The sequence below is a fragment of the Chelmon rostratus genome, chromosome 22 (genome assembly GCF_017976325.1).
Source record: "Chelmon rostratus isolate fCheRos1 chromosome 22, fCheRos1.pri, whole genome shotgun sequence".
In the NCBI taxonomy this organism is placed as follows: Eukaryota; Metazoa; Chordata; class Actinopteri; order Chaetodontiformes; family Chaetodontidae; genus Chelmon; species Chelmon rostratus.
In genome coordinates this window covers 13,035,819-13,060,535 of record NC_055679.1, presented here as the reverse complement: position 1 = coordinate 13,060,535, position 24,717 = coordinate 13,035,819, and the positions used below count along the sequence as shown (strand labels likewise).

The 24,717-nt window shown below is 43.4% G+C and overlaps 1 protein-coding gene and 1 long non-coding RNA gene across 3 annotated transcripts in view; one reads left to right on the top strand and one right to left on the bottom strand.

The window, feature by feature from the left end:
• The window catches only part of cacna2d1a (calcium channel, voltage-dependent, alpha 2/delta subunit 1a), a 100,991-nt gene extending 76,509 nt beyond the window's left edge, over positions 1–24,482 (bottom strand). For both annotated transcript variants that reach the window (XM_041964332.1, XM_041964333.1), the window contains exons 1-2: positions 24,206–24,482; positions 1,821–1,902 (exon numbers count right to left, since the gene is read on the bottom strand). In XM_041964332.1, coding sequence (XP_041820266.1) covers positions 1,821–1,902; positions 24,206–24,285 — 162 coding nt within the window. In that variant the 5' untranslated portion in view covers positions 24,286–24,482. The remainder of the gene's footprint in view (positions 1–1,820; positions 1,903–24,205) is intronic.
• LOC121625994 lies at positions 6,587–8,780 on the top strand. The gene is made up of 3 exons (XR_006007933.1): positions 6,587–6,699; positions 6,960–7,002; positions 8,530–8,780. It is a non-coding gene; the product is annotated as an uncharacterized LOC121625994 (long non-coding RNA).
• Positions 24,483–24,717: the final 235 nt, after the last annotated feature.

Genomic DNA, 24,717 nt, shown 5'->3' with positions numbered 1-24,717 from the left:
AACAAGGGCGTCGGCAAAAGCATCAGGTTCTTCTACAGCAACAACAGTTTCAGAGGATTCAGTTACACAAAGTATTGATACATTTAATTCTCATTTCTGCTGACAAGTCACGCCACCGTATCAAATAAAAACATGTTTTGTAATGATTTCTGTGATGCTTTAGAGCGGCTGATTTTATTCTCCAAGCGAGCGAGGAGCAAAAGCGCCAGATGCATTACGTCAATCAATGAGGATCTAAAAAGCTTCTCCTCCCTTGTCAGATGTGGGCTTGTGTGCGGGTGTGTGTGCGAGAACTATACCAATCAAGTCGTAGTCGTGATGCTGATCTTATCTGAGTGTGTACATTGGGCTGGCAGAAGGAAATGATGCAGTGTTATGTCTAATGAGAAGCTACTATATATAGACTGGTGATGTATTGTGACAGCTGAGTTCGTGCAAGGAGGGTTAATGAGTGGAAGTGAAACAAGTGACGGAGAGTACTCACGATAATTCTTTCAAGTCAAACTGAAATTAAAATTCAGCTAGCTAAGAAATCAGTTTATATATGTACATATCCATGATGTTTTGTGTGCCTATTTGGTCCAAATTGTACCAAAAAGAAGACATTTAAGTGATAATTATTTTCCTGCAGTGGCAGTATCCTCTACGATGTTACTGGTCAGTGCAGGGGTTCTAAAAATAGTTCATTATATCAATCAAAGGCATAAGGGCAGTTAATCAGCCTCAGGGCAAATGCAAGCTATTGTTTAGTCCCATCTGTGGGTGTTTGAGCCCTTCCTACTGTACATTACTTAGTGACTCTGTTATGTCTATTAGTTACTTAGCAATGTGCTTAATCTGAGATGACAACTGTTGCTTGAAACTAACCCTGAGTAACACCCGATGAATTCATACAATTAGACAAATGATACCATGATAGCCAAGTTAACATGACTAAAATCCATGAACCCTCACCAAACACCTACACACAGACAGGAAAAAAGACACCACAAACAGCATCGCACACCAATCAAAGTAATGTAAAAGCCTATACTCATAGAATCTGGGGTTACAGTACGCAACCAAGGCTTGCTTGGATTAACCACCACACACGACACAAAAAACGTCTGGACACTGTGTAAAACATGAATAAACCAGTTTGTTGTGACAATTTACTTGGCAACCCTTTTACAGAACTCCCCACTGCTGTGAGTGTTGACATTTGTCGCTACCATAAGTGGACCCGTAAAAGAGAGACAGCAAACACAAGCTACACCCCCAACCTTCCTATGTGGGAATTACTCAGGAGTAAGTGTTCAGGAGCTTCAATAAAAAAATGAACAACATTAGCAGGCTAGCCCAACTACCTTTCACTATTCAAGGGGAAGCTAGTTAGCCTAGCTTGCTAGCTTCCATCGTCTGAGTGGAATACAGTCCTAACAGCATGACGGGTCTTCCCAAATTCTGAATATTGTAAAGGGGCTGACAACTTTATTGGCAAGCAACACATAACGCTAACTGAGCTGCTAGAAAAATGGGGAAAAGCATTTTGTATTAATGTTCGTAAGCTGTATATGACTATGACGTGCCTGAGTCAGAGGTGTCAGTGAACTAGCAGGAGGCTTGACGCTCTCACGCTGTTTTTCTTAAAAAAAGATTTTATGTTAAAAACAATATTAATCATCGGTACAGTAACATTATAGCTTATATCTCCTTACAGAAAAAGAGAGGAGAATTCAATTAATTATGAACTTCATGGTCAATTGGAGCAACAGTTAGAGGCTGTGTGTGTGTGTGTGTGTGTGTGTGTGTGTGTGTGTGGGACAGAATGTCATGCTTACCTTTGTTAGGTGCTGTATACCGCTGGCTGTGTCTGTTAATGTGATCAAGTCTTTTTGCATCTGGTCCGCCCATTCCTTTATTCTAAGAACACACAAAAAAAGCAATCAATTAGCCAACCAATTCTCATGCAATGGAAAGCATCCAATTGGCCTGGATAGGCTAATCAAATTTGTCGAGCTGCCCCAATCTCATTCAGTTTTAATACAGCCCACGAGATCATGTGGCCTACACTGAGCCGAACTGCTTACTATCACAATATGCTAAAAAAGCTGTATGGATTCACAGAGCGGAAGCATGAAATAATAATGTTTAGCCAAGTGAATACATCGCTCTACTCCACATGAGCTGTGCATTAAGGCAATAGCTATTCATAGCTTCAGAGTGTCACATCCCCATGGGTGAGATGCTGGTTAATCCATTCTTCTGATGAGAAAGAAGACAGAAAAGAGCATGAGAAAGACAAACTCTTAAGTAAGTAAGATCAGGACACATCTGACGCTAACTCAAGTAAAAATGTTTCATTGTTGTTGCATTTCGGAAAGTACTACCAGTCGCATTCTGTGAGCCCCATGTGAATGTCTGTGTGTGCCTAAACATATCTAAATAGTGATAACCAGCACGACAAAGCTGCAATAGATCAACCTTATGCCCTGTAACTTAGCCATGAGGAGTTTAAGGACACCAGTTCCTTATATGGGATCCTTGACATCCAGTTCAGTTCAGGTTATGCGTGCGTGTGCATGAGTGTGCATGTGGTGTGTATGTGAGACCATATCCACCATACCCCCTTACTGTCAAAACACCAATGAATCTCTTTACTTGGCGGGCGAGGCTACACGCCCCACATGCACTCTCCAAAGTTATTTATGTTCATTTCCAAAATGTGCACGGTTGATTTACGGTGCTTTGGCAGTAATAAACTTGTTTTACCCTGCTAGAAAAACCAGCATAGACCAGCATCATTTCCATGCTGGTCTATGCTGGTCTATGCTGGATTGATGCTGGTTTAGCTGGTGAGCCAACATAACTATGCTGGTGGACCAGCATGCTGTTGCTAATGATGCTGGTGGACCAGCTTATGATGCTGGTGGACCAGCATGCTGTTGCTAATGATGCTGGTGGACCAGCTTATGATGCTGCTGGACCAGCATGGTGTTGTTAATGATGCTGGTGGACCAGCTTATGATGCTGCTGGACCAGCATGGTGTTGTTACTGATGCTGGTGGACCATCTTATGATGCTGCTGGACCAGCATGGTGTTGTTAATGATGCTGGTGGACCAGCTTGGTGTTGCTAATCATGCTGGGAGGATGAGCATCATTACCAACACTACCAGCATGCTGGTCTACCATTACCACAAGTATAGTATAGTTGCATGCTGGTCCACCAGCATGGTCTTTCTCGTGAAACTGGTTATAAAAGTGACTGACATTTAATGAAGGCTAGCTGTCTTACTGCAGTAAAGTAATCTAACCTCTCACTCTGCATTTTATAGCTGTAAAAAAAGCTGTAAAAGTATAGCCTTCACAGGCAGTCTACAAAGTCAACACTATGCAGCAGAATAACAATAAGTGTTTCTATTCAAATGATGGTCTTGAAATAGACCACTGGTTGCTACTATTTGATACATTGGGCATGTGAATTAAATGGCTCATATTTGTTGACAATCAAATAAAGTACAGTCCAACAATAGCCAACCTATGTTATTTTATGACAAAAACAACATTAAACATTGTGATCTCTGACATTTATTTATCTGACAGTATAGCAAACATTCATATGAGGTAGGAGAATCAAATGCAGACTGTTGTTTTGTCCATTGTCTGGCATACAATGGCATGGGTAACATACACACATCCTACAAGAAATAAGCAAAAACAGTACATTGCATAAAGAAAATCAGTTCATATGTACAAGATATAAAATATTAAAGTGTTCTAAAATTAACATCCTGGATAAAGGTGGGGTGTGGGGGTTGTGGGCAACCTAAATGCAAAATGTCAAGTGCTTCTCACTTAATAGTTTAATAGTAGCGTCCCCCACTTCAAAGGGCAGGTTTGCTTCAGAAGATTTGGGCAGGAATTCATTCAATGACCAGGATTTCACTTTGGTTCTTTTCTTTCTTTTATTTTGAAAGTCATCATGGCCAACAAGGTGAAAAACCTTGAAGTACAAACACAAATAGAAATTCAGACAAAAATATAACCCAAGACACCATAATCAATCAACATAATCCAAAATCAAATACTTAATTCAAATACCAATTTTAAATTTAAATTTTAACTACTACAAATTAACCTTGAAAATAAGAATAAAATACCCATATTTAAAGCACCCAAAATAAATCAAATACATTTTAAAGCAATGATTTTAACCTTAACTTTGGCAGATTTTACCTTCCATAAATACAAACCCCAATTTTCAAATTACTTTTAGCTTGAGCCTCTTTTTAAAATACACATTTTTAACTGCGACTGTTTTCTGTGACATTAAAGGTTAAGTTTGGTTTTTTGACACCTGGACTTTATTTTTAGGATTACATATGCTCATAGTCTCACCCAGACAATTTTGGTGGAGCTTGGAGCCGTTTTCGAGCAATTTAGATCCATCCGTCTGTGTTTTTTTCTCATGCCATAGTAGCGGACAGGGCCAGAAATCGAAGCCCCTAAATTAGACATTATCTGCTGCGAAACTCGCTCATCTCTCGTCGTCAGGCACTTCTACATCGGATAAATATTCTGCCATGTTGCACAAAAATAGCCGTGTAGCCTACCAACAACAGCTGCTCTCAGCTGCGCTCTTGCGGTGCATGTCTATGACGTCACCAAAAGTTACCCATCCTTGTAAAGCCCCTGATGACTATAACAAGGAAGTTGAGCTGACATGGTGATAACACTGGCCATTCATTTATAAAATGTAGGTGAAATGAGCGAGTTTCGCAGCAGATAATGTCTAATTTAGGGGCTTCAATTTCTGGCCCCGTCCGCTACTATGGCATGAGAAAAAATGCTCTAAAGTCCAGTTCTATGTCCTGTTGGCACAGGGTCAAATTTATGATGCAGCCACAAACGTGACTGGAGCTCATAGCTCTCTCACCTCATCATCTGTGCTGTGTGACCCTGATTCAGATACGCTGTCTTCTTCTCCGTCTTCTTCGTCTTCTTCTTGGTACTGCCGGACAGGAACACACACAAGCTCTACTTAGAAAACAACAACAAAATGCGGCTTCACGTATGATGGAGGGGAGGACAGTATGAGGACCTACCAGATCAGTGGTGCCAGCAGGAGGGCTGTTGTGCCGAGATGGAGACATGGTCTGTTCACAGGATGACAGGAAGTGATATAAGCACAGTGCTATGTCTATCAGAATTATGTCAAATTTATGATGCAACCACAAACACTTGTGGCTCTCTCACCTCAACATCCTCCATGCTTTGTCCTTCCCCACTATTTGTTAAAGGCACGGTCTGAGAATGCACAAAAAATATATTTTAGTAAAGTTTTACATTGAAGTAGCTTGTCTCAACAATAGGAAGAGATAAGGCTCATATAATTGCACAGTCAAAGGACTGTACTTTCTACTTAATTTTCGTTTCTTTTAAAGCAGTTTTTACATTTCAGTTAACTAAATTATTTTTTCACTGCTAGTTTTAGTTTTTGTCTTAGTTTTAATAACTATAATAACCCTGGACAGCAGCAGCTGTCGGTTTTACCGCCACTGGATTAGATCCCTCGCGCCCCACCTCAAACCATTAAGTAGTCGCGCGACCAGTGCAGGTTACCAGTGCTTTAACCGTTGGCTTTTTATCAAGCGAAATGTGTGCGTATGTTAAATATGTTAGCGACGATTGTAAAGAGATTGTCCCGACAACGGACATTAAAGATTTCGACATTAACCTCTTCAGCAGTAACAAGATTTACTGGGTGCGGTGGAAAGACGCTTTCGACAAAGTCCAAATAATATTCATCAAAGGTGAGTTAGCTACATCTCATTGATACCGACACCGTTTTGTCACATTATGTTTAGCTATATGACTGTCAAGCCCAAATTATATTCATCAAAGTTAGCTACATCTCATTGATACCGACACAGTTGTGTTACATTACGTTTAGCTATTGTCGAGCCCAAATTATATTCATCAAAGTTAGCTACATCTCATTTGATGCCGACACCGCTGTGTTAAGTTACGTTCAGTTATTTGACTGTTGCTAATGGGAGTCTTCGTAGTAGCTAAATGACTCGCTAGCTAGCCGTGAGCTAGTGAACAATTTAGCTAGCGTAGCTAGCTTATTAAGAACAGACCGAGAAAGCTCTCGCGGTGTGTATCATTGATACCGACACCGTTGTGTCACATTACGTTTAGCTATATGACTGTCAAGCCCAAATTAGATTCATCAAAGTTAGCTACATCTCATTTGATACCGGCGCAGTTGTGTTACATTACGTTTAGCTACTGTCGAGCCTAAATTATATTCATCAAAGTTGGCTACATCTCATTTGATGCCGACACCGCTGTGTTAAGTTACGTTCAGTTATTTGACTGTCGCTAATGGGACTCTTCGTAGTAGCTAAATGACTCGCTAGCTAGCCGTAAGCTAGTGAACAATTTAGCTAGCGCAGCTAGCTTATTAACAACAGACGGAGAAAGCCCTCGCGGTGTGTATTAATGTACGAGTAAATGTGAAATGTGTATGTATATGGAAAGCAAGTTTTTCCACTTACCATTTGTGTTCTTTACCCCTGATCCAGACACCAGAGAGGTAGTGGAGGATGAGCTGACCAAGGGAAAGCGAGTGAGGGTTCGGAAGGTCAAGGAGTCGAGCCCCACCTCCGTAGCTGATCCGTCTTCCGAACGGGAGGAAACCAAGGCCAAAAATGTAACTAACGTATGCAATGTAAATAGATAATAACGGAATGTAAATACTAATAAGGCTATGTAAATAGATAATAACGTTGTCATTAAAAATTCTGAAAACTTAAAGAGACACTATTATGCTCATCTCAGGAGCTTTTAATGTGATACTTAGTGGAACACTATTGAGGGGGAGGTGATCAGAGACTCTCTCTCTCTCTGTGTGTGTGTGTGTGTGCGTGCGTGCGTGTGTGTGTGTGTGTGTGTGTGTGCATAATCTGACAGTGGGAGTCCAATGGAGCCAGCTGAATCCCCAAACAAAGATGAGGTAAATTATTATTCTGTTTACAATATATGCTTGCATTGCTACTATAAATACAATTATAAAACGAAAAGGTGAAATTCGGCAATCTGATTGGCTGTTAACTGTGATATAATAAGGGTATATCACAGCTACTATTCTAAAAAGCCTTATCACAGCAGATCACTCCACTTCAGGGAAGCAGCAATGTTTGGATGTTTATTTTTTGACCTTGTTAACAGCATTTAAACATGTTGTTGTACACTTATTATTATTAGATTATAAAATCCTGCACTGTGCGTCAATGAGTAGGCTAATTAGGAGTCAAATAGCGGACCACAGACAGCTCCCGTATAATGACAGTCACAGGATCAGCACCTTGACAGAGACTTAGTGCTCTACAGGCTGATCTGTCACTGTCTGATTGAACAGCCTCATGGACATGATATTTTACAATTCTTCACATTACTTAGGCCAACTAACGAAATTTGTTAAGGCAAGTAATTTGGCGCTTTTAAAGTCATGATATTCAAATGCCGCTGCTGCGTCTCCAGGTGCCTGCCGCAATGTCACATATAGTCGGCTTAATGAAGTCAGTGATCACTCAAAGCTAAAGCTATTTAAAAAAACTCTCATTCATTGAGGCTCTGGGTGGATTCTTCCGGACTCATAGTTAACTGCGGGGGGACCTTGCATGTTTACGTTACGGGGCTGATTGTCAGAGAAGCAACAACGTCTACATGACAACAAACTAGGTAGCAAAAAGTTGCTGTAGTGTTTTGACAGCGTTAACAAATAGACTAAATTTGTTGAATTCACATGTTTAAGGTTAACTTAAGGTGAGGAATAGACAACATGCAGCACTAACATACAGAGAGGTGGGACTATTTTTTCACAGCGGGACTATTTTATTAAATAATATGTATTTATGTTTAATTAAAAACTACATGAAAATTATTGCGTATTCCTCTTTCGTATTGCCATTATTGGTAACCGGTTTGTAAATGCAAATTCACCAACACATTTACCTCCATATAAACAGTGAAAACTTAAATTGATAAGCTATAAACTTCACCAATATCCCCAGTTTATCACTCTTGTTGGGCAGAGAGTTGGCATTTCCCATGATGACTGACAGCAGAAAGGACAACATCTCCACCTCCAAGCCTTTACTTTTGCAACAGCATGGCAACATTAAAAAGACCTCTTAGTCTCAGCTGGATCAGGGTGGCATCCTACAGACTTTCAGTGAAAGAAGATCCTTTCCTGAACAAATTCCTCTCCCCACAGAATTATCCATCAGTAGTTGACAAAACACAACAAAAACATAAAAATTAAGTAAACTAAAGGTTGATTAAGCACTCAGAGCTACCAGACTTTGCTGCTACCTGTGGAAGCGCATATTTTAGAAATAATGGAGGATTTTTTTTCAAAATTAATGTATGTGATAATACAAATTTGAATTATTTGAATGAATCCCTTGCTGTATTTATAAGTAATGGATATTTTGATAGCATGTTTTTTATTGATTTAATAGTTTTTTAATCTTTTCAGTCTGTTTCAGGGAGTGGCTCAAGGCAAAAAAGGTGGACGACAAAGAGATAGAGGCAAGATGTGGAAAGGCTGGACATATATAACTGAAACAATCATGGACATTAACAGACAAAAAACACAAATCTCCAAATTGAATTGAATTAATCGCCTGAGATGTTCTAATCTATTTAATTAACTGTTCTAATCTGTTTTATGGTATGTCTAATCAGTTCTAATCTGTTTTATGGTATGTCTAATCAGTTCTAATTTGTTTGGTGGTACTGTATTTTTTTCTATGTATTATAGTTTTTAATTAAAGATAGATTTTTGTGAAACCCTTACATTGTGGGTTTTTTTTTTTTTTTTTTTTTAAATTTTTATTTCTAGTAAAGAATGGAATGCTGGATGCTGGTTATGCTGGTCCAGCATGGGGTATGCTGGTTATGCTGGTCCAGCATGGGGTATGCTGGTTATACCAGCATAGACCAGCATATGTTGTGTTTTGATGCTGGTCACCAGCAAAACCAGCATGGGGTATGCTCAAAACACAACATATGCTGGTCTATGCTGGTTATACCAGCATAGACCAGCATATGTTGTGTTTTGATGCTGGTGACCAGCATCCCATGCTGGTCACCAGCAAAACCAGCATGGGGTATGCTGGTTATACCAGCATAGACCAGCATATGTTGTGTTTTGATGTTGGTGACCAGCATCCCATGCTGGTCATGCTGGTCCAGCATCCCATGCTGGTCACCAACATCAAAACACAACATCTGCTGGTCTATGCTGGCCAGCATCCCATGCTGGTCAGGATGCTGGTCCCCAGCATGGGATGCTGGACCAGCATGACCAGCATGGGATGCTGGTCACCAACATCAAAACACAACATATGCTGGTCTATGCTGGTCCAGCATCCCATGCTGGTCAGGATGCTGGTCAGGATGCTGGTCCCCAGCATGGGATGCTGGACCAGCATGACCAGCATGGGATGCTGGTCACCAACATCAAAACACAACATATGCTGGTCTATGCTGGTAACCAGCCTTGCTGGTCTATGCTGGTTTTTCTAGCAGGGTAGACGAGCCTCCTAATCCTGATCAATGGAACTAAAATATCCTGAACAGTAAACTACAGCTAGCAGCCAGTTAGCTTAGCTTAGACTAGAGGACTGGAAACAGTGCAAACAGCTAGCCTGTCACATGCTAGCAAAATCCACCTAATAGCATCGCCAAAGCTTACTTTATCTTTTGTTAGTTTGAGACATGTATGTTTATACAGGGTGCAGGCTAACTGCTTCCAGTGTGCTAAGCTAACAGGCTGCTGGCAGATCCCTTCTCACTGTCCACAAGAAAATGGACAAGCTCCTTTACAAAATGCCAAAAACTATTACTTAAAGTTAGCAAAATCATTGAAATTCAGTCATTTTTCACTAAACTCTATTTCAGGAACCTTTGATTTGAACTTTTGTGCGATTGCAAATCTTTCTGCAAACACAATGGCCACAAATAATAAAATCCCTATTGCCACCACACCACTTCTGTCAACCCCCCTGCTGTCCAACGACACACAACATGTTCTGAACCCCCAGGAAACAATACACTGTAAGTACACCAACAAACCCTCCCCCCAGCTCCTTTCCAACAGCCAATAAAATATACATGACGTAATCCATAAAGAAAATTACCCTATCTCCCCCACAGTGTGAATTAACCTCTTCACCTGCCACACTGCTGAGCGGCCTCTGACACATGAACCCCGTCCATGTTGTCTTATTTAAAAAAATACAGCGTAACGTGAGCATGGTTAGCTCACGCTGGAAACGTGTGGCGTAGCGGCCACATAGTATATTTAGTGTTGCAAAGGAACAGCTGAGGGCAGATATAGGATGGTCAGCACATAGCTCTTCCTGGCCCCCATGCAAGCACATGCTTCAACATGAACTACTGTTTCAGAGTCATAGCTGTCATGTACTCTGACTACTGAGTCAAATCCAGGGTCATAAGCCCAGTTGGCATTAAGCAAGAAGGGTGGGTAGGTGTGTATTTATGCTTCATCCAAGAAGAACTGAGGTTCATTATCTGTCCGAACACACTTACCAAGTTGATGATCCAAGTTCAGTGTTGCATTTCTAGATATAGACAACACCGCTCATCGACTAGCTGACACTGATCCTGTGTTTGCACAGCTTCTCCCCTGCTGAGGAGAGGGCCGCTACAATAAAACACGGCCCAGGGAGGGTGCCTGGCGAGTAATCAGTTCCCTCATTTGTCTGCAGCAGCTGGGGTGTTTCTACATGAGGTCAGCTTGTAATATAATAAACCTCACTGCTAATGGCTAACTCTGCTTATTTTCGAAACCTCTCTGAGTTTGGTTTAATAAAATCTCTTGGGTAAAAGCTGAAAGAGCTGAGCAGTGTCCTGATTAGCCACTTCCACAACTAACCATCTTCCTCTTATCAGTAAAAGGCATGAATTCCTTGCACAACAGCAGGATGTGTGGCTTCCTCGTGAGCGATGAAAGAGTTTACTGTATGTTTTTAATGAAGAAAAGCTCAAAAATAGCACAAAAAAGATTCGATGAGAGAATGGAAACTTGGAGTAAGACATGGAAAAATTAGATAGCTTCATTATTCCCCTCCCATGCTCAGCTCTACTCTGTCCCCTTCTCATTCTCTCTCCCCCTCTCCTTGGGGAAATGGAAAGGGGGGGGGGCAACATGGAAAGGAAGGAAGCGTCCAAAATGGCTGGTAAGGCTTGTAGGGCTGCTCGGCTACAGCGGTTAGACTGCAGGGCTGGAAATGAGAGGACCCATGTGATGCTCAGCCAAGTGAGAGACCTGCTGGCATTCCAGGCCTTTTTTCTCTCACACTTGTCTCATTCAGTCATTAATATCACCCACTTATGAGGCAGACTGCTTTTTCTGACAGGCAATTGCTTAAGCCCCCTTTTTCCTCTTAACTTCTACTGTGCTTTATGTCAGCCGAGTCGCTTGTTTGTTCATTCACACCGAGACAGTCAGACTGTAAGTCTGGAGCTACTAGTCCCCTGAGTTTACCAGCATTTACCAGGCAGGGAAGGTGCTACTGAGTTGCATTATGGGAAATGTAGAATCCAACGTTTTTGGAACCTGACCTCTATTTGAGTCAGGATATCTCAGTTTCTGATGCTTCAATTTAAACACAACATTGCGACAGCCTTTTGCACCTGTCTCTTAAGTTTGGGCACTGTTTATTTTCACATTGTGTCTCGTGCATCATTTTTAAAGACTTTGCTGCATAATAGCGAACAGGCTAATGGCTAAAAATAGCTAATGCTAATCACCAAACTACAACAAAAAGGTACGTAAACTCGGACAGAGCATTATGATTAGATTATGATTAGTCAATATATACAAACATTATAACAAACACATGATAGCCCTCTTGCTAACTCCTTAATCAGAACTTGTGCTACATGATAATTTGTTGGCACAAGTTTAAAAAACAGCAGGCCTTCCGGACTCTCAGTCTCCCTTTCCCTTGGTCTTTGTTTCGGCTAGACAGGAAGTTGGCAGCATAACTGTTGTTTTAACGACAGTAACATAACATAATCCCGTCCTCAGTCCTTGCAGTGATACAAGCGACTGTTAGTGCTTGCTAGGACTCTGAAGGAATGCCCATATGTTGCAGCTTGTGTTTGACCATTTGGCAGCGTCCAGCACTGCACAGATCCAGCCGGCGGTGGCTCTCTCAGGATGAAATGACATGAAATAAAAGTGCTTTTCTAACATTCTGCTAGGCAGGAAATATCTGTCAAAGCAGACTAACAAATGTGTGTAAAAAGGTAGCTGGAGGTAGGCAGGAAGGGGCAAGGCCGTCGGTAACACCAACAGGCTTTAAAGACAGGTGACACTATGCGATACCACACACACACTTTCCTGTACTGAGCTGGAAATGAGCCACGGTCTCACACGTGCACACACACTTTGGGATTGGACTGCTTTCATACTTGTCGGAGCTGAGACGAGACGCTCTAATACCTGTCTGACTCTGCATGTTGTTCGCAACAGTGAAATGTGACTCAAGCGCAGCACAGATCATCGCAGGTTCACTGGCTTTAGAGCTGGAGACACACATGGTTGGAGTTTAGACAAACACGCCCTCTGATATGAGGGCTCAGACGCTGAATAGATGACATTAAAATTTCATCAAGTTCTTTCCGTGTCCTCAGTCACGACCATGAATGTGCCAGTGAGTTAGATGGTGTGAAATTAGAAGAGGTGCTGGTGAGCGGCGTCGATATTACCACAGATAGAAACACACTGCGACTCTGCAGACCAATTTAAAAAAAAAGACGACACAAAGGACAAAATGCAGAAGGCATGTGAGACTTTCTTACTCCTAAACTAGCCCACTCCCCGACACATGTGAGCGAACATGTCTTCATTTGACCCGTGAGTGGCTGATGGGTGCACATGGGCACCCCCCCCTCCTAAGCCTCCATCCCTCTAATGAGTGGAAAAGAAGCTGCCACCGTTAGGCCACCTGTCACGTGCATGCGTGTGCACGTGTGTGTCAATGCCTGTATGTAACCAGAGCAGTGGGTCTTTCAGAGGGCAGTAGGGGGTTGCCCAGGGTCAAAGGTCACCAGGACAGGTGCACGTCCCTTGCTGAAGCTCTTAATGTAATGAACTGAGTGCGACCCTTTTGTGCATGTGTGTTTTACAACCCGTCATTCAGAGTGATGGGCCAGAGCCTGACAATGCACTGGATAACACTTTAGAGTAGGAGAAATTAGCAGAGTATGACTTTAAAGCTTAAAGCTGCAATAATCAATACTTTTGCATCAACAGTGGGTCAATGAACTACGTGCAATGTGAGAGGTGCTGCTCGTAATGAAAACCCCAGGGAATTACCACCTAACTGCACTTCCGCCTTTCGTTTTAGCATCTTTAAGCTTATTGTTTTGGATTTATGGCCCAGATGCAGCAGCAGGCAGCTGTTTTAAGCAAGAGACACTCTGATACAGCCACCAGATATGTCCCTCAAACGTTGGTAGAGCTTAAAAAAGGGATAGAAGGCGAGTGAATATTTGACTTCCATTCATCAGGTGGCCAGAAACATGACTCTGTGTCTGCTGGATGTGTAAATAGAAGATTTTTTGCAAGAAAGTTAGCCATAACGACTTCATAATTTGATAATAAGGTGTGCCAATGATGTGTTTAAAGCTTGTTGCACTGCCCCAAGCATGTTTAGCAATATTTATTGACATACAGCCTACAGACTGTCCAACATGTTGCTATGATGAGTGGCACTAACTTAGTGCAATACTGGTTTATGATGCACAAGCCTGCTGTTATTTCAGATTTTAAAATGAAAGAGAAAGAGCAGAGAGGAAGATAAAAACGAGGCTGAGCATCCAAGACCACCTGTTCATCATTATTTGCCACCTTAGAGAGGTGGGAAAAAGAGAAAACCTTGATTTGAACTCCAATTTCCAGGGACCACCCTGACTCGCCATTAGAGGAACAACAAATAGCCTCGCTCTGCCAGTTAGGAGCAGGCTGTCCACGCTGAGGGGTGGACACAGAGGAGTGGACACAATCCCAGAGCAGAGAGCACGACTCAGCGTTAAGAGCACGGCTGTCTTACTTATGAACCCATAACCCCTCCGTCCATGCCGCGTGCGGCTGCCGGGGAGGCCGTTTACGTTCTCCCCGCCAAAAGTGCAGCCTCTGGCCTTCAGCCGCTGTGCAGCTGTTTCTGCAGGGCTAATACACTCGCAGGACAATCAGCTCAGGAAGTGAATACACTCCAAAATTATAAATATTTAGGTCCCTTGGGTCCCATTTATCAGGAAACCCTTTAGATTGAAAGATAAATCAAGGGTGTCACAGGAAGAGCAGCTTCAATTCACATCCTGGATTGAACTATTTAAAGGATAATTTCGTTTGATTGGAATTTGGGTCTTTATTTTTGCTGTTTTGGCCATTATTCCTATTCATTGATAAAGAGGCCACAAGCAGCCAGACGATCAGGCAGTCTTTTTTAAATACCACCATAAACACACTATTTTACAATGTTAGGATACAATGATTACAAGACTGAACTGTTTGTTTCAAGCTTTTTTTTGTCATCATGGACAAGAAGTCCTTAAAGTACTTAGAAAATATATAAACGTCTGAGCTGCAGGCTTGTTCACAACCCGTCTGAACCTCTGGATGCTCGTTTCTCACCCAGTCGCCACTTAACTTGTCATCATGTTTGCAGAATTCATGACCTGCGTGAGTACAATGTGATCGCTCAAGCCAAAACTATCAAAATAAGAATAAAGTTGCACTAAACTGGGGCTGTTTTCTCTTCTTTTTTTTTACATAAGCTGACCTCAAACTGTCCTTCACTAATACTTTGCTTTTACTTTTACCTCCATTCAAGGTTTAGATAAAAAGCAAACAGTCGCGCTGTCACGAGGGGCTTTTGCGAGAGTTTGTAATCCAACTTTAAAAAAATGGCTCCCAGATGGAGTTCATGCAGAGAAGATCGGGAAAGATTTTACCTTTAAGCTTTTTCCCGTCTGTACTCTCATACCAAACTTATTTCTGTGTCATTTCTGGAAAGAAAGCAGGGAGGGAAGTTTAAATAAATACCCCGCAGACTGTATTCTTACGCTTTGGGCTGTCAAAGTATTGGAACAGTTTGTCATAAAACACTTCTTCACGTCTCGCTGGTTAGCAGGCAGCAGTTGCCTCAAGTCCTCTCATCTCAGCTGCGACTCATGGAACGAATAGTCTAATTTCATGCAGCGTGCGTGCCGTATCTTTGATCAGCAGCGGAAGAGAGAAGAATACATCGAGGGAGAAGAGCATGATTTCTTTTTTTCACCACCATGACCTTACATTGTCACTCAGCTGCAGAGGTTTTAAAGTGCGCCCATGTTATTTCCACTGCTTTAGAACTAGTCTGTATTCTCTGCTTCCTTCTGCTTTTACCCAGGGGTAAAACTGACACCGCATAAACACCCCGAGCCAAGCGAAAGTCCATAAAATTGATCCGGCAGCGTTGGACTGCGCATCATTCCGACTGATTTCCCGAAAAAGTCGGCTCCGAGGCCCGACTCGCCCATGTGCGGCGCACTCGCACGAATCCAGGGCTCAGCATCCAATCTCGGCGTTTCCACTCCAGCGCCCTCTCGCCTTGTAAACATCCTCGTGTTTTTATACACAGAACCAAGTCTGCGGATCCACATTTGATCTCTTAATACCGTCGAAACTGTCACAGAGGAAACGCTGTCCTCTCGCCTCACTGTCTCATCATGCCGCAGCGTCGTGGTTTCCAACACCGGGAGACAGCTTGAAACCCTAAATCCTCCTCTGATAGCAGTAATTTGGGTTTCTAATCTGTTCTTAGAGAGAGACAAGGCTGACATCATTACAGGAAGCAGAGGGGATGCACAAAAAAAAAAGACAGGGATGTTTGAGGATGGCGGCGTGGATGTAATTGAGCCACCGGGGGATAGTTAAGAGCTCTGACTACGAGGCGAGGCATCTAATAAGCAGCGAGCCTGACAGAGCTTTGTGGAAGACAAACAGTCGCACTGTTCTGTTCCTGTCTTTTATCCTTCCTGAGTCAATTCATCACCGATTGCTCAGTTTATTCCTCCTTCCCTTCATTGCTTGGATCCTTCCTTCAATCTCAGTCAATCCTCTCCATTTCTTCTGTTTCCCTTCTTTCCTGCCGCCTCTCTCACTCCACTATCTGCTTCTTGTTGTTGTGTGTCATGTTACGGTGTGTTTCTTTTTTCCTTTATATGGCTACTCACATTTTAATCTTGCAAACTCCACATAATTAGTGGTCTTATTGGCCACCTAATGCTTCCTATTTTCCCTCTAAATGAACTCATAATGCTGGAAAGTCTTAGTCCTCCTCCCCTCTCACAAAGGAGACAAGTGATGATATCGTATCGGCTGCTTTATTGAGGTCAATAACGCCATAATTGCAGGCTTTGTAAATGTCTCGCAGCCTCATTATCCTCTATGGCAAGACGTTATTGATGCTTCAGCCTCTCTTCCACCATTTTCCTCTTAGCAAACCCCCCCCTCCTCGCCTCGATCTGAAGAGCGGTGTTTAAGTGAAGCCTTGACAACAGTATTTTCCGCGCTCTATCAAGCACTTATGTGACGGTGTATTACAGGTGCGGAAGAGCTGACAAGACATTGTATGAGATCATTACCAAATGACGGGGTGGTGCTGGTGTGCAATCATGCACTGATAGAGCAGGTGTGGGCTGCAGGAAGCTGACTCCAGCGGGACTGATTTAACCGGCGAGCTGAGGGCCAAACACAAACAGCTTCATATCGACTGAAGCTACGCCACAAGCTTTTACTACATAAAAGACAACTCAGGCCGGACGTGTCAGAGTTATTACGTAACCACCTGATCCTGATCATTTTGAATAATTAGCTGTTTCCATTCACCTGTAAAAAAACATCTGATTGCAACTGACACAAGCAATTAAATGTAATGCATAAAAAGACTAAGTAGATTTCACCAGTGGTGAAAGTAAGTGATCTAAACGACAAGTGAAGCAAGAAAATGCAGCACAAAATTGAAGAAAGAGCAAAATGTGTCCTAACTGAATCATTACTAGAATGGTAGAAGTTTTATTTTCCATCACGGCAGCAGTGGCACAGTGACGATTAATGACCAACCGAGAAGCTGAGAGAACCGTTATACCTTAAAATAACCTTATACAGTTAAATAAAGGATACAAAAATCTTCATTAACATAGCCTTTTTCATACTGCAGCAGAGTTATGAGGTTTTATTAAGACAATTCTATTGAGCTTTTGCTGTATTTGGGTGTTTTGAAACAGAAACAGACCCGTTTTGGTTGTTATCCCTCGGACTGGTGTGACTTTATTCATCAATAAATTAATCATACGGAGTAAAAGACCTTCACTTATTCATTCATCTTTTGTTTCCATTCCAAGAAAAGTTAATGAACAGAGTCAAACCAGGCCACTTGGTTATCTAAGCTCCACAGTCTGTCCACTGGCAACAGGGACTGCCACAGAGGGCCGCGGGACAGACTCTCCCCCTACCCTTGCCCACGTTTGACCTCGCACTCCGGACCACGGCTTGCCGGGATTGACTCGCCGTCCCCCTAGCGCCGCGTCTGCCTCGTCCGCACCCTCCGTGTCAAAAGCCATACACGTCCTGACGGAACTAACAGCTCCCATTGTATCACCTCTCCCAGCAGGTGTCAGGACGCGTTAAATCAGACGAAACTAAACTGTTGTGACACCTGCAAGTGTTTGCTGCTCGCTGCAGAGCAATCACACCTGCTGGTGAGATTCCAACACAATGCTAGAATAAAGGAGAGCGGCAGCAACTGGATAAACGTCATACATGAAAACATTTGGGCTAAGAGCTGCTCGCCTTGAATGTACTAGAATGAATGTAGGAGGTGTGTGATTATTTCTTCAAAGAATTGAGAGGAAGTCCAGGTTCTTAGTGTACTGCAATTTTACTGCAATTTTACATTATTGTCAAGTAGTGGATTAAAACTGCAATCTTATAAAGATGAACGAATTCTGGATCAGGGTTTGCACAACAAGGTTTCCCCTCACACTTTAATATCAATTAGATATATCTTAGTTTAAATCCTGCCGTCTTTCAGGTTTTTCTAGAAAATCATGAAGTGTCTATTTAAAATTCCACTGTTTTTCCTCCTCTTGCTCATCTTCGTCCCTCCGGCGGTCTTCCTCTCTGCTACATGCCATTTCGAACTTTCGAAATGACTAAACCTCCACGTCCCTGTCACCTTCACACTTTCTGAGCAAACTCTCTATCCATCCACCCATACATCAACCCAGCCCCGGCTGCCTCGCCATACGCGCGCGCGTAATCCTGGACAATGTGTATAAATAGAGAGATTAGAGAGCTCCCCCCTGGCCAAAATGTCCAATTAACGTCAATCTGGACGCCTACACAAGCAGACTACTGTTAGTGCTGTACTGAGTACCGGTCTCTCTGACGGCTACACACACTGTCCACTGTAGTGAGTAGTGTAGTGAAGTGTAGTCCAGAATTAACAGCTCGCTGCAATACGACTTCATTAAGGGGCTCAAGAGAAGCCATCACAGGCCATCATGAGGCCGCTTTTCTCTGCGTCGCTGTCAAAATATTACACATCAGATGGGCTCGTGGTGGCTCACTGGAGATATTTTTAGCACTTCACGCCTCTGGTGTGTGATTAGGAGTCCTTAACCACATTTCCAGATATCTATGGGAAAGTTTATTTCAAAACTGGCAAGAGGACACCTCCAGTCCACAAATATGTGAAAGCAGAGCTAGCAGATGGTTAGCTTAGCTTGGCAGGAGGGTAGAGAGCAAAACAAACCAAAAACAAAATTTGTGAGTTTTTGAGACGCTAGTGGGCTAATTTTTCCAAACTACACAGAGCCATGCTAGCTGTTTGCCCCTTTTTCCTGTCTTTAAGTGAAGCTAAGCTAAGCTAACCAGCTGCTGGATGCATCATGTTTGAGAGTGGTATCAATCCTCTCAAATAACTCTCTGCAGGAATATGAAAGAGCACATTTCCTAAAATGTCAAACTGTGCTTTAAGTACATTTTGAGCAGCATATCCGTCCAGATCTTTTTTTGGACGTAGTCTGTTGACATAAAAAGCGGTAAGCAGCGAGCTTGAGCTATTTTATTAAAAGCTCATGTTGTTCTTGTCAGGTACGTGCGCCTTGTTTTTAGCTTAACAATACATCTGTGGTGCTTTTTGAAAGGTTATAAAAGGTCTTTGTGAGCCCCGGCAGTGACAAATATTTGATCATGAACTTAGAAGACGAGAGATGACGGCTATAAAAAGCTGCTGATGAGATTAGCCACAGGGTTGGATTTTTTTTTCCATATTTGACTGATTATTGATTAGACGCTTTCTTCATGTCCTTACAAAAGGCTTGTAAATAAATAAAGCATTAAAATAAGGTGTGTGTGACACATGTGATTTACAGCACAGCCTTAAAACTACACTCCCCGAGCTTTATATTACGGTATACAGATGTGCTTCCTGCACCGGACGGGCCTCCAAACCAAACAGCTGTTAGCTATTCCCAAGGTTGCCTGGGAAACGCTGCAATGGAAAATTCTTGGGAATTTCCATGTGCCAAAGGGTTGTGGGGAAGTAATACAGCGCCGGGGCTGCATTGTCACTCCAAAATGCTCTTCTCACATACGGGGGGACATGACTTTTTCTCAAGAGGAACTTCAGAGGAGAGACTTGCACCAGGGGGAAGCCCCTCGCCACTCTACCCCCCTCTGTCCTGTATCTCTACCTACGTCTGAGTAAGGACACTCAAAAGTCCCTTCTCCAAACATAGACTGAGGCGTGCCTAAATATAGCCCTGGTTGAGATGGGGGCAAAGGGGAGTGAGTGGCAGAGGAGGAGGGCGAGAACTGGGGGGCGATACGAGTGGGGAAAAAGTCGGAACAATGTGATAAAAGAGCAAGAAAACAACTGTGAGAGAGGGTGAAAGAAAATAATGCCAGAGTGCAGAGCAAGCATTATCCATAGGCACACATCTTGCACCATTGCATGTGTGTGTGTGTGTAACAGATACAGCCGCCAGCTGCTCGTCTCAAGGCAGGAGCGCACCTCCTGAAATACCTGCTAGCAACTCCCCGGTGGCGGCGAGGCGCAAAAATCACAGCCAAGGAAACCCGAGACAGGCTGATCATTACCATCTGCTCATCACATATGATTCATCCTCTTCAAACCTCCCGGTATTATCAGTGTCGTACTCCAAGTTAGGTTTGACACTGGAATAAAAAGTTGAAGGGAAAGCTCTTTTATCTGTTTTTTTTTTAATAAATTTCATTCCTCAATTATATTAGATGAGACGTTTTTAAATCTCTCCGTCTCTCCCAAAGCAAGAAACAAGATCAAGGCTCCGTGATTCAATTGAGACACAAGGCCTGGAGCTTTTTCCACTGAAAAAAAAAAATCAAAAAACAAAATTTGCAAATATATTGGTTGGTGTATATATATATATATATATATATATATATATATATATATATATATATATATATATATATATATATACACAGCATGATTTTCCAGGGGCATAGGCACCTTTTCTGGTTCAAATCATCAGCAACCACAATGACAATGATAAAGCAAAAGTATATGCAAAAGAAAACATTTAAATCGTCACTCCAGTATTTGTCTGATCACAGCTTTGCAGATTAAACCCGTGATTGTAGCTTTTGTTATTGCAACATGCCACATTTTATGACTGAAGCGCTCGGAAGCTGTGCGTCCGAGCATCTGGGGTCCAGAGGAGGCCTGGCCATGAAATAAGATGCATATGGGTGGCCTCGAGTGGGACCGGAGCCATATTCGTTACGAGCCACTGGGGTGAAACAAGTGTCAAGACTGAGAGAAAGACGTCACGTGAGACAAAGTGAGGCGGAGAACTAAACTACCATCAGGGAACTCACACCAGAAAGAAAGCAATGAGAGAACATTAATCTTCTCACTCGTTTAAGTAAAAAGTTAAAGGGACAGTTAGAAATTTGTGCTTATTCGATCAACACCAGACTTATGTCTATGCAGCTGGAGCGAGCATACAGTTAGCTTAGCTTAGCATCAAGACTGGAAACAGGGAAACAAGCAAGTCTGGGCCCGTCGGCAGGGAATAAGCTTATATTCCAAGTTGTTGATGCCTTGTCTTCTCTCTAAGTCTGGATTTTGTTTGCATAGAATTCATACCTGCTGCATATTCGTATGCACATATCTTTACGCTCTCCCTGCTCACAACTAAGATCAGAAGCAGAGCCTCCTCACATCATGCCCACTGACCGCCGGAGACGAGGCCGCGAACACGAGAAGCACGGCTCTTTAGCTGGTGGAGCATGAAATCTAGTTAGCCTTTAAAAGCAAAAAAAAAAAAAAAAAAAAGCAATTGAGAATGGGAGAAATGGAGCAGAGGGTGACAGAAACTGTGGAAAAAGGGAAGATGGAGACAGAATATGTCCTTTTCGTGGTGACTAAGGCCAAAGCCGGAGAGAAGCATATGATCAAGTCTTGGATTGGGTGGCTGAATTCAGCACAATGGCCTGGCACGGGATGACACAACGATTTGGACGTGTCTTCCTGTGTTCCTGGCTGTGAGGGTGGTAGCAGCAAACAGTAGACATGCAGGATTTATGCAGCAAAATGTCCATAAACAACAGACATATGAGATCATGAAGGCCAAGCAGTCTGGGTATTCTCATTGTCTGTCCATCTATATCTTTTCTTTTTATCTCCCCTGATCTCGCAGCGCGCTCGTCGGCGCCGAGATCTCCGGGGCTCAGTCCATGACATCAGACTTTGCATTTCAGATTCGATGATGTTAATCATCCGCCCTCGGGCGACGAGGGAAAGCAGAGAGGACGGAGAGGGATGCGCGAGGAGCCGGATGGGAAGGGAGATGGACAGCGAATGAACGCTGCCGAGAGGGGAGAGCGATGAGGAGGAGAGTGAGAAGGGACGGAGGGGGGGCCGGGAGAAGGAGCGGGGACATGAAGATCTGGAGCGGACAGATGCTGGCATGTGAGGCTGGAGATGGAGCCCAGAGACACAGTCACACTTCAAGCCATGAGACAGGGAGGTGAGAGAGAAAGGCAGGAAGAGCGCGGCCGTGCCAGCGCGCACATACTGTATGGAAATTCGCTTTTTAGTCGCAAAGCACCGAGCTCGCCCGTCCACCTTCGTGGATTCCCTGCAGAAGAACACGCCGGGCCAGCCTCTCCATCCCTGCCCTCCTGGTTTCCCTGCGTCTCTCTGCAACTTTCACCTTGAGGAGTCAACTGGAAGCTTGTCAGTCAAAATCACCATCACCACAAGAGTGCGCCCAGAGGAAGACTGGCTGCAGTTAAAACCAGGGGCGCGCTGAGAATGAGAATGAGAGGCTTTGCACTTTCACATACTTTGCACTTAAACTTTCCTCCACAGTGAGAAATTGTCATGATTAGTTACAGCTAAGAAGCAGATGTCAAAATACAGACTACGTGAGCTGACTGAGGGTTTTTCCTGTTTCAGTCTGGCATGTCTCATCTACTAAATGAAGTTTGCCTAATTCAAACAAAGAGCTCCTGCCAATCCTGTTGTGAATTTTAATATTGTTTTTCCTGACAAATTGCCAGCTCTACTCAGTGCGTCAAGCGTGTCAGTGAAAGTGGGTCTGTAGCTCGCCAAGCCTGTGCGAATATCATGTACGCAACCCACAGATCAATCCACTTAGTGCCCATGAAATAGAGGGAGTGGGCAGGCCACTCTGCTAGTCTGACATCATTGTGCTCGGCCATTAGGCTGAGTGCCATCATGGCTCACCACCTCTCTCGGGGAACGATCTTGGGCTGCGTTCAAAACCAAACGCTGTCGTCCCGCCTCTTATCGAACCATCTGGAATATCGTAAACCTGTTGATACAGTGCGAGGTGCAGCGTCGCCCACCCACGTGTTCCTTTCATTTGGGACCTGCATTCTGAGGACGTATCATCTGTTGCATCTATTAATGCTGCGCTGCAAATATACAGGGTGGGAGTCAAATATAGGCAGTGACAGTGATACCTCGACCACATCTCAGGTTCACAACCCATCCTGCAGGGCCAGTGGAGAGCTTACAGCTCATAGCTGGAGGCAAAAATACTGAGACTTTGGCAATAAATTAGACTGCAAAGCATAACGACTGGTCCACATGTCAGAAATCTGCTGAGGAACCAGTAGGTTAGATCTGTGTGTCTGTCATGTCCACATGGTCTGCAGAAAAATGAGAAATACTAGTTTAAATCCACTATAATTTGATTTTAGGGCAGCGGCTCGCAGCTATTCTCATCACCGATTATCCTCTCAGAAATTTTCCTGATTAATCGGGTAATTTTTTTGTATAAGAGAGTCAATCACAAGTTCCCAGAGCCCACGTGACCTCTCAATATTGCTTGTTTAGTCTGACCAACAGTCAAAAAATGCAAAGATATTCAACTTATGGTCACATAAGACTGAATTCAACAAATATTCACACTTCAGAAGGTGGAACCTGAGATTTTTGTTGGAAAAAAGAACATTTATTTATTAATATTGGCAAAATTGCTGCTGTCAATCAATTAATTGTTTCATTTTGAGTTCTCCGGCAGACTCAGCATCAACCGTCATGCCCTGCAAAATAAATCAGGTTTATCCACAGAACCAAATCTCTGGATAATGATCCCTCGGGACAAACTCATGCAGAACATGCGTGCGTGGAGGTGCTGCAGGAAAAGTTTTGGGCGGCCCATGAGCCGCATCCGGACCTCAGTCTACCTTCATCTGACAGCAGAGCCACATGTCGCGCCGCAGCGAGCTGCCAGCGAACGCGGAGCAGCTCCAGATATCGCGTTTCACGAGGTAAAGTAATGTGCGATCATCATCAGCTGGCAGGAAGGAGTCGCTTTCTGCCTGCGCCGAGGCGCTTCGAGGATCGTGTTCCACCAACTGCAGTTTAAACGGAATATAAACCCCAAACACTCGCCTTTTAGAGCTTTAAAATCTGTGTTTTTATATCTCTGGCTATCAGAGAAGAAATCTGGACTGTGAAACATGAAACTCTGCAAAAAGCCAGGCTGACATTTCTGCTACACCAAGACTTTGAGGAGCCAACAGGCTGTTTTGAAGCCGTACTCACATCTGCGCTGTTGGGAATTGTCCGACCGACACAGACGAAATGGTTGACAGGAGTAAAAGTAGGCAGACTGAGTAATCCATCGCTTTGATTAGTCCTCCCCCTCCCCACCTCAGCCGGGATCCAGGCAGGAAGAAGGTGCACAAAAAACAAAAGATTCACCAAATCCACCGCGCCGTGCGTACTTCTCAGCCAAACGCCTCACACCGCCATCGGTGCGCGTTTGGAAACAAATCTCATCTGGTAGCTATGTCCCCCCCACCGGCCGAGTTGAGGAGTGGGCTTTTTTTTTTTTTTCTTGGTTGAGCCGCGTATGTGTGTGACCGTTAAGTGTCTCAGACTGCGATAGGCTATTAGAGCAGATCTACGGCGTGTGTCAAAAAATAAAAGGAGAAAATGGGAGGGCGCACTGAGAGGCTCAGCTCGGCCGGCAGAGCGGTGCCACTCCGCACACTGCAAAAAACATCTGAGCCGCCGTTTGGCTGCGAGGTCCTCCCTGTTGAACACGTGGGGGG